The sequence below is a fragment of the Schistocerca gregaria genome, chromosome 2 (assembly GCF_023897955.1).
Source record: "Schistocerca gregaria isolate iqSchGreg1 chromosome 2, iqSchGreg1.2, whole genome shotgun sequence".
Taxonomy (NCBI): Eukaryota; Metazoa; Arthropoda; class Insecta; order Orthoptera; family Acrididae; genus Schistocerca; species Schistocerca gregaria.
The window spans coordinates 86,240,855-86,259,492 of NC_064921.1; the positions used below are offsets into that span (position 1 = coordinate 86,240,855).

At 46.8% G+C, this 18,638-nt stretch overlaps 1 protein-coding gene and 1 pseudogene across 1 annotated transcript in view; both read right to left on the reverse strand.

Annotated features, from left to right (window-relative positions):
* Window positions 1–18,335, reverse strand: part of LOC126336373 (lysozyme 2-like) — an 81,387-nt gene extending 63,052 nt beyond the window's left edge. The window contains exon 1 of the mRNA XM_049999980.1: window positions 18,248–18,335. Within this exon, the coding sequence (XP_049855937.1) occupies window positions 18,248–18,329 (82 nt within the window). The 5' untranslated portion in view covers window positions 18,330–18,335. The remainder of the gene's footprint in view (window positions 1–18,247) is intronic.
* LOC126337110 (5S ribosomal RNA) lies at window positions 13,716–13,833 on the reverse strand (annotated as a pseudogene).
* Window positions 18,336–18,638: the final 303 nt, after the last annotated feature.

The window sequence follows — 18,638 nt, forward strand, 5'->3', positions numbered from 1 at the left end:
TACGTTGAGAAATAAATATGTAAACATGAAGATTATAGACGTGGATTTCATTAAGTTTTTTTAAATTTAAAGAGCTTTAAGCGTTTTCACGTAAAAACATCGGAGGCAATACTCTTTTGCACGCCCTTGTATCTTTACAGATTATTTGTTTTGCATTACAATTACAGTCGACTGTTTAAACAGAGGGTAACATGTTCGATCAGGACGTAAATACACTCCTGGAAATGGAAAAAAGAACACATTGACACCGGTGTCTCAGACCCACCATACTTGCTCCGGACACTGCGAGAGGGCTGTACAAGCAATGATCACACGCACGGCACAGCGGACACACCAGGAACGCGGTGTTGGCCATCGAATCGCGCTAGCTGCGCAGCATTTGTGCACCGCCGCCGTCAGTGTCAGCCAGTTTGCCGTGGCATACGGAGCTCTATCGCAGTCTTTAACACTGGTAGCATGCCGCGACCGCGTGGACGTGAACCGTATGTGCAGTTGACGGACTTTGAGCGAGGGTGTATAGTGGGCATGCGGGAGGCCGGGTGGACGTACCGCGGAATTGCTCAACACGTGGGTCGTGAGGTCTCCACAGTACATCGATGTTGTCGCCAGTGGTCGGCGGAAGGTGCACGTGCCCGTCGACCTGGGACCGGACCGCAGCGACGCACGGATGCACGCCAAGACCGTAGGATCCTACGCAGTGCCGTAGGGGACCGCACCGACACTTCCCAGCAAATAAGGGACACTGTTGCTCCTGGGGTATCGGCGAGGACCATTCGCAACCGTCTCCATGAAGCTGGGCTACGGTCCCGCACACCGTTAGGCCGTTTTCCGCTCACGCCCCAACATCGTGCAGCCCGCCTCCAGTGGTGTCGCGACAGGCGAGAATGGAGGGACGAATGGAGACGTGTCGTCTTCAGCGACGAGAGTCGCTTCTGCCTTGGTGCCAATGATGGTCGTATGCGTGTTTGGCGCCGTGCAGGTGAGCGCCACAATCAGGACTGCATACGACCGAGGCACACATGGCGAACACCCGGCATCATGGTGTGGGGAGCGATCTCCTACACTGGCCGTACACCTCTGGTGATCGTCGAGGGGACACTGAATAGTGAACGGTACATCCAAACCGTCATCGAACCCATCGTTCTACCATTCCTAGACCGGCAAAGGAACTTGCTGTTCCAACAGGACAATGCACGTCCGCATGTATCCCGTCTGCACGTCCAGCATGAACGCTGGTCCAACTGAGGCGCCAGGTGGAAATGGCTGGGCAAGCCGTTCCACAGGACTACGTCCAGCATCTCTACGATCGTCTCCATGGGAGAATAGCAGCCTGCATTGCTGCGAAAGGTGGATTTACACTGTACTAATGCCGACATTGTGCATGCTCTGTTGCCTGTGTCTATGTGCCTGTGGTTCTGTCAGTGTGATCATGTGATGTATCTGACCCCAGGAATGTGTCAATAAAGTTTCCCCTTCCTGGGACACTGAATTCACGGTGTTCTTATTTCAATTTCCAGGAGTGTATATCAACAAATTCATGAACATACAGCAATAGAAAGAAAGGTACTCAGTCCCGCGGAGTGGCCGCGCGGTTTAGGGCGCCATGTCACGGATTGCGCGGCCCCTCCCGCCGGAGGTTCGAGTCCTCCCTCGGTCATGGGTGTGTGTGTGTTGTTCTTAACATAAGTTACTTTGAGTAGTGTGTAATTCTAGGGACCGATGACCTCAGCAGTAGTATCCCTTAGGAATTCACACATATTTGAAGACACATTTCTGAGAGGTACTCAGATCTAAGCCAAGTATTCATCGAACGGTGCATTTCAAATGGTTGATGATTATGTCGATTGCATACTCTTGCTAAGATGCATTCCGCACCAGCTTCAAAACAGGAGCAACTCCAAGCCTACTGGAATGACCTTGTCAGAGCGATAACATCTGTTATTACTGTGCGGAATGCAAAGTAAACGCTGGCGATAACTGAGGCGGGTTGTCGCTTGTCTGGGGACGTCAAGGATGGCAACTGCAGTTTAGCTAGCTTCACTGGTATTCAACGCTTAGCTGTCGTTTGGTTTAGTTGTCCGTCCGGCCTGATTGAGATGAAAATAATTCAGTTTCTTCTCTCCTATTTTTTAGGGTTGCCTACCTTAAACTATGAAAACCTTTGTTGTCTGTCTGTCTGTCCGACTCTCCAAAACAAGTTTTCTCAGGAAAGAATAGACGTATCAAGTTGAAATTTATATCACATATTAAAGTCTACGGTCTCTTGGCGATGTAAAAAAATGAAGTGTCCAAGTCAGTCTAATAAAAACACACGGCAATTTATGTCACATAATTTGATACTCGCAAATGCACTCGTCGAATCCTATAAGTTACTTCCCTTTGACCTAGAACCATAAAATTTGCTAAGAAGCAATGTCTCACACTACAACCAAAGAAAAAAAATCCGAAAACGGTTAACTTGTAATTATATCATATGAAAAAAGTTGCCATTTGTTATCAGCCTTTTAAGACCCATTTTTCTTGGGAACAGGTAGACGTATCAAGCTGAAATTAAAGTTACGTACTAAGGTCTGTCGTCCCTTGGCAGTAAATTAACGTTAGCTTCTAAGTCAATGAAATCAAAAGCTGCGACCAGTTATGTCACGTATTTTGATACTCGCAAACTCACTCATCAAAACCTGTAGGGTACTTCTCGTAGACCTAGAATCATGAAATTTCGCAAAACGCAATGAATCGCAGTATCAACCAAAGGCAAAAATCCGAAAACTGTAAATTTGTAATGATATCAAACGGAAAAAAATCTTTGTACATCTGTTAACTTACACTCGGCCTGTTGGTCCATCTGTTAAGACGACTTGTTATCAGGAGCGGGTACACACACCGCTTTGAAATTTATGTCACACACTAAGGGCTATGGGCCCTTATCGGTGTAATAAATATAAGCTTCTAAGCCAATGCAGCCAAAAGATACGGCCATTTATGTCACATATTTTGTTTGATACCTGCAAACTCAATCAAAAACTATGGGTACTTCCCGTTGGCCTAGAATTATGAAATTTGGTAAGAAGCAATGTTTCACTGTACGAGTAAAGGAACAAATCAGAAAAGTATTAATTTGTAATTGACTCATACGGAAAAATATTCTTTTCTCATTTATCCTCCGACTTCAAACTTGAAATTAGAACTTTCTCGAATGTCTTGGAATACCCGGGACAGATGTTTTGGCAGTATCAATACATGATAAAAAAGGTCCAGAGTCTCGATTTCCAGAATGGATGAACTGTCTATATAATTAAGATCGTACAGAAACCTCATTGTGCGAGTCCTACTTGCAACTGGCCTTTTATTTTGTTTTACTTTTGTTGTTTCAATCTTCGAATACCACCAATAGTTTACTGGCCTTAGAAAGCTACAAGAGCAGTGAGTGGTGGCGGGTTTGTTGAGCCGCATGACGCGACGAAAGTGAAAGGCAGAGAGAGGTATTTCTGCTCGCGATGGAGAGTAAACGGAAGCGGATGTGATAGCCACGGCTGGCCGCCTGCATGGAGATGAAAGTGCCGCGGCTCATCCGAACAATGCTTAACTGGTCTGACAGACACGGAAGTCGTTTTGTGGCAACAGACTGCACATATAAAAAGCAGGATGTCTGTGAGGTGTTCCGCACCGTGTATTCTAGACAGTCGGAGAGGGTGGTACCGCTTGTTGTCGAAAGTACAACTGTGTGGGGTATTAAGTGAAATTTGTGACTGGAATGACGATTTCTTGGTAGGGGGACGCAGCATGTTATCCTGGACAGAGGGTTATCGATATATGTTCAAGTAGCTTCTGGTGCGACTCAGAGAAAGCTGTTGGCCCCTTGTTGTTCGTATCGTATATTAAAGACCTTGCAGTCAATATTAATAACAACACCAGACTTTTTATGTAAACAAGAAGTGTACGGAAGAAAAGCTGCTCAAATATTCGATCGGATCTTGATAAGATTTCAAAGCGCTGCAGAGATTAGCAATTTGCTTTAAATGTTCAAAACTGCAAAATTGTACACGTACGTAGTATGCTGTAACTGGAATGTCAATGAATCACAGTTAAGATTCGACCAACTCATAGAAATACTTGGGTACAACAGGTCGTAGAGATATTAAATAAAATGATCACATTTGCTCAGTCTTAGGTAAAGCAGATGTCAGGCTTCGGTTCATTCGCAGGACATCAGGACAATGCAGTAAGATTGCAAAGTTGAATGTATACAAAACACTTGTGGGACCCATCTTAGAATATTACATAAGTGTTTTGGACCCGTACCAAATATGATTAACTGAGGATACTGTAAATATAGTGCTGTACTGCCCGAACAAGACACAGCCAGGACAAAAGCACCACAGGCACAAAGATGCGAGCTGGTGCCAGAGCTATAGAGACTCGTCACGGGCGGCGCTGAGGATGAAGGTATCGACTTTGCCTCGACCAGTTGCTGGCCGAGTACAAACCGCCAACTACCGAACGACAACAGATAGAAGCCTGCTCGGAATGTAGAAGAGCAGCTCTCGCCCACTTGGTTACAGACGTAGACAGGGAACGTCGCATAATCAACTCTTAGAAGTGAACAGACAGTTCTTGTAAATTGCGTTTGGTATGTAATGTGCAGTTTGCCTACAATTATTTGCACTTAGACACTGAGGGCCTTTTTTGTGTTACTTATACCGGGTGATCAAAAAGTCAATATAAATTTGAAAACTGAATAAATCACGGAATAACGTAGATAGACAGGTACAAATTGACACACATGCTTGGAATGACATGGGGTTTTATTAGAACCAAAAAAGTACACAAGTTCAAAAAATGTCCGACAGATGGCGCTTCATCTGATCAGAATAGCAATAATTAACATAACAATGTAAGACAAAGCAAATATGATGTTCTTTACAGGAAATGCTCAATATGTCCACCATAATTCCTCAACGATAGCTGTAGTCGAGGAATAATGTGAACAGCACTGTAAATCATATCCGGAGTTATGGTGAGGCATTGGCGTCGGATGTTGTCTTTCAGCATCCCTAGAGATGTCGGTCTGTCACGATACACTTGCGACTTCTGGTAACCCCAAAGCCAATAATCGCACGAACTGAGGTCTGGGGACCTGGGAGGTCAAGCATGACGAAAGTGGCGGCTGAGCACACGATCATCACCACACAACACGCGCAAGAGATCTTTCACGCGTCTAGCAATACGGGGTGGAGCGCCATCCTGCATAAACATCGTACGTTCCAGCAAGTGTTTATCAGCCAGGCTGGGAATGATGCGATTCTGTAACATAACGGCGTACCTCTCACCCGTCACGGTAGCAGTTACAAAACCAGAATCACACATTTCCTCGAAGAAAAAAAGGCCCGGTAAAGGTAGGTGTGGTAAATCAAACACATTCCGTGACTTTCCCGTCGTGCAATGGAGATTCCGCGACAGTTCTAGGATTCTCGGTAGCCCAAATTCTGCAGTTGTGGGCGTTGACAGACCCTCGGAGCGTGAAATGAGCTTCGTCGGCCCACAACACGTTACTCAACCAATCCTCATCTTCCGCCATCTTTAGAAACGCCCACACCGCAAATGCCCTCCGCTTCACTAAATCGCCAGGTTACAGTTCATGATGCCGTTGGATTTTGTACGGATAGCGTCGGAGGGTACGCCGAAGTGCCAACAAAACGGTAGTGTATGGAATGCCCGGTGCGACGTGCGACTGCACGAGCGCTGACTTCCCCGTGCATAGACGAACCCGCTACAGTCTCCATTTCTTGCAGAACTGTCTCAGCAGCATTACACCTTGTGCTCGGTCGGCCACTACGGGGTCTATCGTCTAAACAACCCGTGGCTTCGAACTTCGAAATCATTCTCGCTACAGCTGCATTTGTCAAGGGACCTTTACCCGCTCGAATCCCCTTCCTATGGCTATAGGGTCGTAACGCTGAACTAGCACATTCCCCATTCTGATAATACAGCGTCACTAAAAGCGCCTTTTCAGGTAACGTCAACATGCTGCGACTGCTGGCGCATCTGATTCTCTCTCTCATTACAGCTCCTTTTACACAAGATTGTCATGCGCAGTCGCTGACGTTTTGCTGTACAGCGCCACCTGCGGACATTTTGTGAACTTTTTTTTTGTTCTAATAAAACCCCATGTCGTTCCAAGCATGTGTGTCAATTTTTACCTTTCTATCTACGAGGGTCAGTCAAAAAGTAATGCCTCCTATTTTTTTTTCTACGTTTAATTGTCAGGAAATTTAAATGCAATTACATAGGTTGAAAACCACAACATTGAGGATCATTTTGTCATTTCTCAATGTAATCTCCGCCCATCTCTACAGTTTTGGTCCATCTTTGAACAAGGGCATGTATCCCAGCACGGTAAAAATCACAGCTCTGCTTCCTAAGCCATTGACGCACGGATGTTTTGACGGCCTCCTCATCTTCAAAATGAATCCCACGATGCGCTTCTTTTAGTGGCCCGAACAGATGGAAGTCTGATGGTGCCAGGTCAGGGCTGTATGGGGGATGAGGCAAAACTTCCCATCCAATTTTGACAATCTCGTCAGAGGTGTGACGACTGGTGTGTGGTCTTGCATTGTCATGCAAAAGAAGAACATCTGCCATTGATTTTGTTGGGCGAACTCGCTGAAGACGTGCTTTAAGTTTTTTGAGGGTTGTGACGTATTGAACAGAATTTATTGTGCATCCCTGCTCCAAAAAATCAACCAGAATCACACCCTCTGTATCCCAGAAAACTGTTGCCATAACTTTCCCTGCCGATCGCACAGTTTTGAATTTTTTCTTCCTCGGCGAGCTTGTGTGACGCCACTCCATTGACTGCCTCTTTGATTCGGGTTCAAAAAAATGCACCCATGTTTCGTCCCCGGTCACAATTTTTTTCAGAAACTCATCTCCCTCCAAACGGAAGCGCTGCAAGTGTTGGGAGGCTATTGTTTTCCTTGCCTCTTTATTCTGATCGGTTAACATTCTTGGAACCCACCGTGCACAAACTTTTGAGTACCCCAATTGTTTAATAATCGTGATCACACTGCCTTTACTAAGAGAAATAATGCGACACACTTCATCTGCAGTCACCCGACGGTCACCACGAATGATGTCATCAACTTGCTGAATGTTGTGTGGAGTCACTGCACTCACCGGCCTGCCGCTCCGCTTTTCGTCAGTCAACGGTGTTTGCCCTTCAGCTTCCTTACAACGACGAACCCATCGTCTAACAGTGCTGACATCCACTGTCACAACACCATACACCTTCTTCAGTCTATCATGAATGCGTATGGGCGTTTCACCTTCTGCATTCAAGAATTCAATCACACAACGCTGTCTCAAACGAACATCGATGTCGGCCATCTTACAAACTTCTGCTGTGCTGCCACCTGTTGACACAGAAAGTTACTACTGCAGTGGATTGCAGAAGAAGGTTTGAGGAATGGCGCCAAATTCAAATTTTTCACTTAACTTAATTTTTTTAAGTAGAAAAAAATGGGAGGCATTACTTTTTGAACGACCCTCGTACATTATTCCGTGGTTTATTAAGTTTTCAAATTTATACTGCCTTTTTGATCACCCGGTATATTACATACAGTATTGCAGACTTAATTATTGGACAAGTCACAAAGATAAGTAAACCATGTTAACTCATTTGTGTGACTTTTTTACTAATGTGTTGGAGTGCTGTGGAACCTTCGTTCTCCTATGCTGTTACCACACCCTGGGGCATAGCTGTGTAATAGGGGCAGTGAGAAAATCTCTTAGCCTCTTAGCAGTGTACTGCACTAGTGACGAGGCCTTTACAAAACTGGCGACGAGGGTTTATCTGACCCATAGGAGGTCGTCACAGAGATGCTGAAGAAACTGAACTGGCAGAGGTTTAAGTTTAGACGTGACCTATCCTAAGAAAGCCTACTTACAAAGTTTCAAGTACAAACTTTAAGCGATAAATCTAGGAATATAAAGGATGAGCACAAAGTCTTGCCCTGATTATAACAATTCATTACAGAATAACCGTTTGACATAATAAGTTACATTTCATGCCGTTACATAGGTTAGTTTAACTAGCTTTTTTTTTTTTTTTTTTTTTTTTTTTTAAGACCACTTGCGTTAGTAAACCTCAACGTGTGCTCCCTTGGTAGCTCGGAGAAAGTCGCGGCGGTTTTCCAGTTCCCGCCAGGTGTTTGGTAACATGTGTCCTGTCACAGTACCGACAGTAGCTTGTATCCTAACCTTCAGTTCGTCGACGTCAGCAACTGGTGTGACGAAGACTCTGTCCTTCATATAGCCCCAGAAAAAAAAGTCAAGGGGCGTAATGTATAGAGAGCGGGATGGCCAGGGTGGTGGACTGTTCCTTCCAATCCACCGATCCGGAAATGTTTCATCCAGGAAATCACGCACTATCAAAACCCAGTGGGGAAGAGGGGCGGGTGCTCCATCTTGCTGGAAAATTATGGTTGATATTCTTCAAACGGTGGGGCTTTGATAGCGCGTGTTTATATACTATGATAGTAAAATACCCCTAGCACCCCTACCGCTGAGCCGGCCGGTGTTGCCTAGTGGTTCTAGGTGCTGCAGTCTGGAACCGCGCGACCGCTACGGTCGCATGTTCGAATCCTGCCTCGGGCGTGGATGTATGTGATGTCCTTAGGTTAGTTAGGTTTAAGTAGTTCTACGTTCTAGGGAACTGATGACCTCAGAAGTTAAGTCTCATAGTGCTCAGAGCCATTTGAACCATTTGAACCCTGTCGCTGAGGGCTTGGTATGAAAAGGAGTGACATAAAAGCAAAAATTACGAACGCCTGGAGCAATTTCAACCAAATTTGGTACATGCATATTATTCGTTTTGGAGGTGGGGGTGACGATGAGAAGGGGTACATTCAATGCACAAAAAATTATCCGCTTTTGCTCACATAGTTGTGTCTGCTTTCTATATTTGTAGCTACTAAGAAAGGAAAAAGAGGCATTTTAAAGCAGGTGGGAATAGCATTTAACTATGTATAATGCTCTAATAGCTGCCTACCGTTGATAAAAGTGCATAATGATTTTTTCTGCCGTGTACAAACTCTACGGACTGATCGATGAGAGGAAACGGGATAAGAAAGTTCTAATAAACTTACGTCAGGAAATGCATGGTTTCCATGCTAGAGATCATTTGTTCAATCGTATATTGTTATAGAGGCTGCTGTCTAATATGTGCTGTACGACGCAGTATCAGTCACAGCATGTGGTGAAAATGGTTCCCTTGTGCCTTAACGCATGCGTGTAAGCGCCGTAGCAAGTTCTGTTTCACACGTTCACATTGGCCAGGCTGCATCCGAACAGTTTCAGCATGAATACGCTGCTCAAGTGTCTCCACATCTGGAATGGGCGCAGCGTACACGATACTTTTGAGATGGCCCCATAGCCAGAAATCGCATGGGTTGAGAGCCGGTGAACGAACAGGCCATGCAACTGGACACTCTCATCCGATCCAACGACCAGGAAAGGCACGCTTGAGATGCGTCCGGACGTTAATGGCGAAGTGGGCTGGAGCACCATCATGTAGCAGCCACATAACACTTCGAATCATCGATGGTACTTCTTCCAGCACGGGAGGATAAGTCACCCGCAAGAAACGCCGACAGTTCCGGCCTGTTAGGCGACGTGGAAGGAAGACTGGTCCCAAAATACGGTAGCCAATTATCCCGATCCGTATATCCCAGCTGCACCGATTCTCGTGCCTCGCTGCCCCGTACTCTGGAAGTTCTTCATAGTATCCCACAGACGACTGTTATGGAAGTTGGAGGTACCACTCCGCGTAAAGGTAGCCTCATTTGTAATTAGGATGCAAAGCACAAATCCCGGAATCGTGGTTGTCTTGTGAAGAAACCAGTGACAAAACTGCTCCCGACGTGAAAAGTCTGTCGCTAGCAAGTCCAGCACACGCTGTGAGTGATAAGGGGGGTAACAATTGCCATGGAGAATGTTCCACACGGTCGTATGGCTCACCCTGCACTGGCGGGCCAACTGCCTGGTAGTGACACGGCGGTCGCATTCCACAGTATTAATCACATTTCCCTCCAAGTCTGGTGCCCGAACACTTCAGGTGCGTCCTTCGTCATTTCCTGCTTCCTGAAACGACCCTGCGTCTCACAAACGACGAAACACTGTTGCAAAAATTGAATGCTCTGGTTGCTGTCGGCGAGGATAGGTCTCCTCATACAATCTTGCTGCCCGCCGCCGGTTGTCATTTTCCATTCCGTAAGTAAATACACTCCTGGAAATGGAAAAAAGAACACATTGACACCGGTGTCTCAGACCCACCATACTTGCTCCGGACACTGCGAGAGGGCAGTACAAGCAATGATCACACGCACGGCACAGCGGACACACCAGGAACCGCGGTGTTGGCCGTCGAATGGCGCTAGCTGCGCAGCATTTGTGCACCGCCGCCGTCAGTGTCAGCCAGTTTGCCGTGGCATACGGAGCTCCATCGCAGTCTTTAACACTGGTAGCATGCCCGCGACAGCGTGGACGTGAACCGTATGTGCAGTTGACGGACTTTGAGCGAGGGCGTATAGTGGGCATGCGGGAGGCCGGGTGGACGTACCGCCGAATTGCTCAACACGTGGGGCGTGCGGTCTCCACAGTACATCGATGTTGTCGCCAGTAGTCGGCGGAAGGTGCACGTGCCTGTCGACCTGGGACCGGACCGCAGCGACGCACGGATGCACGCCAAGACCGTAGGATCCTACGCAGTGCCGTAGGGGACCGCACCGCCACTTCCCAACAAATTAGGGACATTGTTGCTCCTGGGGTATCGGCGAGGACCATTCGCAACCGTCTCCATGAAGCTGGGCTACGGTCACGCACACCGTTAGGCCGTCTTCCGCTCACGCCCCAACATCGTGCAGCCCGCCTCCAGTGGTGTCGCGACAGGCGTGAATGGAGGGACGAATGGAGACGAGTCGTCTTCAGCGATGAGAGTCACTTCTGCCTTGGTGCCAATGATGGTCGTATGCGTGTTTGGCGCCGTGCAGGTGAGCGCCACAATCAGGACTGCATACGACCGAGGCACACAGGGCCAACACCCGCCATCATGGTGTGGGGAGCGATCTCCTACACTGGCCGTACACCTCTGGTGATCGTCGAGGGGACACTGAATAGTGCACGGTACATCCAAACCGTCATCGAACCCATCGTTCTACCATTCCTAGACCGGCAAGGGAACTTGCTGTTCCAACAGGACAATGCACGTCCGCGTGTATCCCGTGCCACCCAACGTGCTCTAGAAGGTGTAAGTCAACTATCCTGGCCAGCAAGATCTCCGGATCTGTCCCCCATTGAGCATGTTTGGGACTGGATGAAGCGTCGTCTCACGCGGTCTGCACGTCCAGCACGAACGCTGGTCCAACTGAGGCGCCAGGTGGAAATGGCATGGCAAGCCGTTCCACAGGACTACATCCAGCATCTCTACGATCGTCTCCATGGGAGAATACCAGCCTGCATTGCTGCGAAAGGTGGATATACACTGTACTAGTGCCGACATTGTGCATGCTCTGTTGCCTGTGTCTATGTGCCTGTGGTTCTGTCAGTGTGATCATGTGATGTATCTGACCCCAGGAATGTGTCAATAAAGTTTCCCCTTCCTGGGACAATGAATTCACGGTGTTCTTATTTCAACTTCCAGGAGTATACCATGACGGCAAGCTCTCCATTCGAAACGGGACCATTGTGTACAACGCTGTGTCACGTCCACTGCAAGGTGTGTCAGCAAGGGAAGTGAATCGGACACAACATTACCTGTTACTATAGCAGGAGAGGGTGCTACGTCGTGACGTATAGGAACAGTAGCACCCTATAGGAGGAAAGGATACGTACTGTAACTGTGGCTGTGTATTAGACCGTAGTCTCTGCAAACAAAGTGTGACTCAATTAATGGCCTCTAGCATGGGAACCTTGCGTTTCCGGACATAAGTTCATTGAACCTTTCTTGTTCCGTATACTCTCCCCGATCAATCCCTAGAGTTTGTACAGGGTGGGAAAAACCACCCTGTATAATACCCTCTCTCCATTATTTCTCTCCTTTTCTTATTCACTTCCACGCTCGGCAGTACAACTGCGACCCAGCCGCTGGCGTCTGTATATTCGCAACACGTTCTCGTTGAGATCATGGCCTTGGCTGCCTGTCAGTGGCGCGTCTCTGAACGCATTCGCTGTATAGAGCGTCTCATACCAGGCCAGCAGCGCTGTTGCATTAAAACTAAGTCAGCTGACGTAATCGACAGCAGGATATAGCGCTAGAGGTGGCTAGTAAATGTGTGCTCATGGACTGAAAGACTGGAATTCAGCGCGTTGATAATTTCGTGAGGGGCAACAAAAATCTGTTGTTCGCAAAAACATCGATGCCGTGGCCATCATGATTGAATCGGCACGATTGTGACTTACAGAGAGTTAGAGCCATCTTTGGGCATATCAAAATTGCAGTACATTCGCTCCATAAAAATTTAGTTGTGAAAAGGTTCTGTTCTGAATTTCGAACAATTTGTCCGAGGTTCAAAAAAACGTCCCGGTCATTTGGAGAAAGGAAATGCTCAAAACAATCAACCGAGGAAATTCAAGATCCTCAATCATGGTGGTAAACAGGACAAGAAAAATTGGGTGTATTCTTAAGAGCCGGAAACTAGCCAGCCATTAACTTACTGTCTGAATGTCCCAAGACGCAAGAAACCAAGAAGAGTTGTTCGTTCGCGAAGCACTAAAAATAAAAAATAAAATCAAAAAGTAACGTAGTTTGTTTCGTTGCTTACACTAGACGTGTCGTGACCATCGCTTTAGTGTAGCACTCACCAAACTTCTTTACTCAACAAGCAATACTGACTTTGTGGGGCGGCATTTGTACATAAATTAGTAAGCTGGCACCATTTGGAATACGTGGTGCCGGCTTTTCTCAGTTTCAGATTGTTGTCACCCACAGCGATCCAGTAGTTATGACACTGAAACTGCCCGACGAAGTGTTGTTGTGTAGTCCGTGTGCGCTGGCGATTAACAGATTAATAACAGTAATAGCACTTATATTTAAATGAATTATGCAACATGAGGCATGATCACAAATGCTTAGTACAAGTATTATAAGTCATTTTTCTTCTACTCATTGTGTTGTAATACAGCGACCTTAATTTAATTGCGTATTCCTTTCTACAGATACACTGATCAGCCAAAACATTATGACCACCAACCTACTATCGATATAAACCGTCCCAAATACACTGATCAGCGCCGGCCGCTGTGACCGATCGGTTCTAGGCGCTTAAGTCAGGAACCGCGCGACTGCTACGGTCGCAGGCTCGAATCCTGCCTCGGGCATGGATGTGTGTGATGTCCTTAGGTTAGTTAGGTTTAAGTAGTTCTAAGTTCTAGGGGCAGATGACCTCAGAACTTATGTCCGATAGTGCTCAGAGCCATTTGAACCATATACTGACCAGCCAAAACATTATGACCACCCACGTAAACTCCTCCCAAACAGGCCATGAAGGCCCAAAGATACCGACCGGCCGCCGTGTCATCCTCAGCCCACAGGATGCGGATATGGAGGGGCATGTGGTGAGCACACCGCTCTACCGGCAGTAGGTCAGTTTCCGAGACCGAAGCCGCCACTTCTCAATCAAGTAGCTCCTCAGTTTGCCTCTCAAGGGCTGAGTGCATCCGCTTGCCAACAGCGCTCGGCAGACCGGATGGTCACCCATCCAAGTGCTAGCCCAGCCCGACAGCGCTTAACTTCGGTGATCTGACGGGAACTGGTGTTACCACTGCGGCAAGGCCGTTGGTCACACCACCGAACACTAAAGGTATAAATCCGCCCAGGCGATACCAGCGTCACCTGGCAAGGGATGACGCACGCATTATCAGTCAGCGTGCTGTGCGTGTGTAAAATGGGTTTGACGGAAGGCAGATTGTTATAACGCGGAGGATCGGCACGAGCATTTTGAAAACTGCACAACTTGTTGGGCGTTCGAGGAGTGCTGTGGTGAGTGTCTACAACACGTGGTGAAACCAAGTCCATGCGTCTTGAGGTTGAGCGGCCGTGCCTCATTATGGGTGTCGGACGTCGTAACCCGCGCAGGCTAGTAAAACAGAACAGGCGGTGAACTGTGGTGGAACTAACATCAGACTTCAATGCTTGCCAGAGTAGAAGTATGTCGGAACACACAGTGCCCGAACACACCTAACGTCGGGCCTCCGCAACTGACGACCCATGTATGAGCCAATGTTGACAACACGACAATGGCAGCTGCGATTGAAATGGTACCGGATGTTGGGGCAGTGGCAGAGCGTTGCATGGTCTAATAAACCCCGATACCCTTCTTCATCAAGGCGATGAGAGAGGGCGAATCCATCGTCTTCCAGGAGAACAGCTCCTTGACACCTGCATTTCGGGACGGAAAAAAGCTAGCGGTGGCTCCGTTATGCTCTGGGGAGCATTCTCGTGGGCATCCATGGGTCCAGTGGACCTCATACAAGGCACCATGACGGCCAAGGTGTATCGTACACAGTTTGCAGACCACGTACAGCGCTTCATTACGATAATGTTTCCCGACGGCAGTGACATTTTTCAGCAAGATAACGCGCCTTGTCACAAGACCAGGAGTGTGACAGAGTGTTTCGAGGAATATAGTGGTGAGTTCCAGTTGATTTGCTGGCCCCCCAACTCACCAGACCTGAACCCGATCGAACACATATTGGATGTGATTGAACGTGGCTTCAGAGCTTATCGCCCCCCTCGCCGGAATTCACGGGAATCAGGTGAGTTCTGTGTCCACATGTGGTACCAGCTGCCTCCAGCGACCTACCGAGGCCTCAATGCTTGCATGCTACTCCGCATCACCGCTGTTATCCGTGCTAGAGGTGGACATACCGATTATTAGACAGGTGGTCATAACGTTCTGGATGATCAGTGTATGTACCGCATGTGAGGATAACCGTCTCTATAACACACTTTCATGAATCTGTGTTACTTCCGTGTCAAAATTTATACTCAGTCAACATATCGGCACTAGTAGCCCACGCGCGTGAGTTGTCAGTACAGGAAGACAGACAATAAAACATTCCCTCATCTCCTCTCATATGTTGTAACCCCGCAGTGGCCATGCCACGTACCACCTTCCGCCCCTGAGGTAAGCGGCCAAAGTCCGATTTCACAAATATTACACATGCGGTCCGCGGGTCGCATTTTGACGACCACCACTTTAGTGGACCGACGAACAGATAGTGCTGAATGGTATACAACAATTTCTTTGCCTCAAGTCATGGATGAAATCAGGAAACAATCTAAAAAGGCGCATAGTTCTTCATTATAACAAAGCCAGCTGTACCAATGCGCGTCACACAATAGCTTACTTGCAAAACCGTAAGCTTTCACAGTCTTAAACGTCACACCTATTAGAATAGTCAGGCTATTACGGCATAGTCGGATGAAAAACTTGTTGAAACCAAACGTTTTGTCCCATTCAAGCTGTGTTGTAGCCTTTTCGAAGGTCAGCTGCTAACTTTACTAGTTTCTGCTTGCCCCCTCGTAGAGGCGGGAAGTCAAACTCAAGCGCAATCGGCCAATGACGATCGCTGTCGTCTGCTGTTGCTATCACTCACGGTGGAGGTACACCATTTTCAGCACCGAAATGCACTTACCATTTAGCTTCACACCCTCCTCCTTCCGATTAAAATTATTAGCATGTTTACTAATTTGTTCGGCCGCTCAGTATAGCTTTACATGGAATCCGCTTGTGGTTGCCAGTACCTGAGTCTTATCAAATTGAATCCACTGGTCTCCTGGATGCAAAGCACATTTTGCAACAGATCATCCGCCAGTTCCTCCCTTTTTACAGTTGCCCTTGATTTCTAATCGTTTTGCGACCGCTCTTTCAGCGGTACCAACATATACGTCTCCACAACTACACGGTATGATGTAAATTCCTACTTCTTCCAAAGGTTTACGAGCATCCCTGGCCCACTCTTGATGTTCCTGTACCTTCTGCGTAGGTCCGCAGATAGCGGTGATATACTGTTTCGTTATCATTTCTGTGTTAGTGAGCGACTGTCACAGACCTACCCTGAACCTCGCTGTACAAGATTCTACAATCAAATAAAATTTGTGAGCTCGCTTATTACGCAGCCCGCACGTCAGAAGGGGGAAGAAAATCGTACCCAGCGAGACGGTAATAGGGAAGGGACTTAAATTTACTACTCTTAGTGCCCCATTTCCTAACCTGACTGTCTCAGAATCGCTTGACTTAGGGTTCCATACATAAATCGTTAAAAACGGAACCCTTTTAGGGTCACTTTGTAGTCAACCTCCCTGTCTGTCTGTCCGACTGTTAAAATCCATTATTCTCAGCACGGGGTAGACGTATCAAGTTGAAATTTTTTTCACATACTAAGGCCTACGGTGTCTTAGCAGGGTGAAAAATTGAACTTCTAAGTCAATGCAGTGAAAAGATATGGGTCTTTATGTCACATATTTTGATTTTCACAAACTCACTGTCAAAGCCTATAGCGTACCTGCCATTGGCGTAGAATCATGAAATTTGACAAGAAGCCAAGTTTCGCAGTAACACGAAAGGAAAAAATCGTAAAACTGTAAATCTGGAATTATATCACACGAAAAAAAATTTTTTGTCATTTAATATCGGACGGACCATCCGTATGTTAAGACCCATTTTTCTCAGGAACGGACAGACATATCAAATTGAAATTCATCTCACATTAAGGTCTATACGCCCTTGGTTGTTTAATAAATGTAAGCTTCTAAGGCAATGAAATCAAAAGATACGGCCATTTGTATCACATATTTTGATACTCGCAAACTCACTCATCAAAACCTAAAGGGAACTTTCGGTTGACCTAAAATCATGAAATTTGGCAATAAACAAGGTCTCACAGGACAGATACGGGGAAAAATCTGTAAATTGTTAATTTGTAATTATATCACACGACAAAAATACCGCGTGATCAAAAAGTTAGTATAAATTTGAAAACTGAATAAATCACGGAATAATGTAGATAGAAAGGTAGAAATTGACACACAGGCTTGGAATGACATGTGGTTTTATTAGAACTAAAAAAATTCAAACGTTCAAAAAATGTCTGACAGATGGCGCTTCATCTGATCAGAATAGCAATAATTAACGTAACAAAGTAAGACAAAGCAAAGATGATTTTCTTTACAGGAAATGCTCAATATGTCTACCATCATTCCTCTACAATAGCTGTAGTCGAGGAATAATGTTGTGAACAGCACTGTAAAGCATGTCCGGAGTTATGGTGAGGCATTGGCGTCGAATGTTGTCTTTCATCATCCCTAGAGATGCCGTCGATCACGATACACTTGCGACTTCAGATAACCCCAAAGCCAATAATCGCACGAACTGAGGTCTGGGGACCTGGGAAGCTAAGCATGACGAAAGTGGCGGCTGAGCACACGATCATCACCAAAAGACGCGCGCAAGAGATCTTTCACGCGTCTGGCAATACTTTGATTTCTTTTTTTTTTTTTTTTGTTCCACAAAACCCCATGTCATTCCAAGCTTGTGTGTCAATTTTTACCTCTCTATCTACATTATTACGTGGTTTATTAAGTTTTCAAATTTATACTGACTTTTTGATCACCCGGTATATATTTTCTCATTTGTTAGCCGACATTAATCTCGAAATTAATACACTCTCGAAAATCTTAGAATCCCTTGTCAGTATCAATGTCGATAACAGGAAAGATTGGTCGACATTCTTGAATCCCGCAGTGTATGAACTGTCTATATAGATATTTAAGTTTGTACTGAACTTTCAGTGTGCGAGTCCCAATCGCACCTGCAACCTTTTCTTTTTTTTTTTTTTACTGATGCTTATCATATAACCTCTTTTCAAGATACTGTGCATTCCATTCAACTCCCGCTCCAAATCCTTTTGATACTCTCCTCTGTAACGTCACAAATAGTAACCTTGCTCAGTATTTCTCACGAGCTCCTTCTCACCCCTCTCCGCCTCTCCCCAAAATGGGTCACGACGTTGCTGGCGGAGCTAACGATACGCGCATCTAGCGGTGTGGAACAGTCCTCGCAGTACTTCGGTGACGTTATCAGTATATACTATAACAATTTGCCCATTAACTTCCCGCTTCAGTTTCGGAATCCCAAGCTTTCGCTGACTGCATCCACCACTGTGGTCAGGGGCCGAGCCCGGCCGACTTTACCTGCGTACAGAGTGGCGGAAAGGCAGGCGACGCTGGCGGAGGCTGCGGCGGCGACGACGAGCAGCTTCAGGAGAGCCGACATGGCGGGCACTGCAGCCCGGCGCGCTCGCTCGCCATTTATATGGCGCGTGGCGCCGGCGCGGCACACCCACTCCGCCGCTGGCCTTGCGGGGACGTGCGTTGCCCCCAGCGGCGGATCCTCGCTTTCCTCCGACCTGGCTGCGTCATCACGCAGTTCCGCGAGCCCTTAAGGCCCTTTTAAGCGAGCGAGTTTCTTGTCTCAATCGACTAATTGTGGCAAGCGGACTACTGCAGCGCCCCTAGCGTTTTATTCCTGTACTGAGCCTCTCGCCAGTCACAAGAGGTAGTTTTCGTCTGCACGTCAGCTATG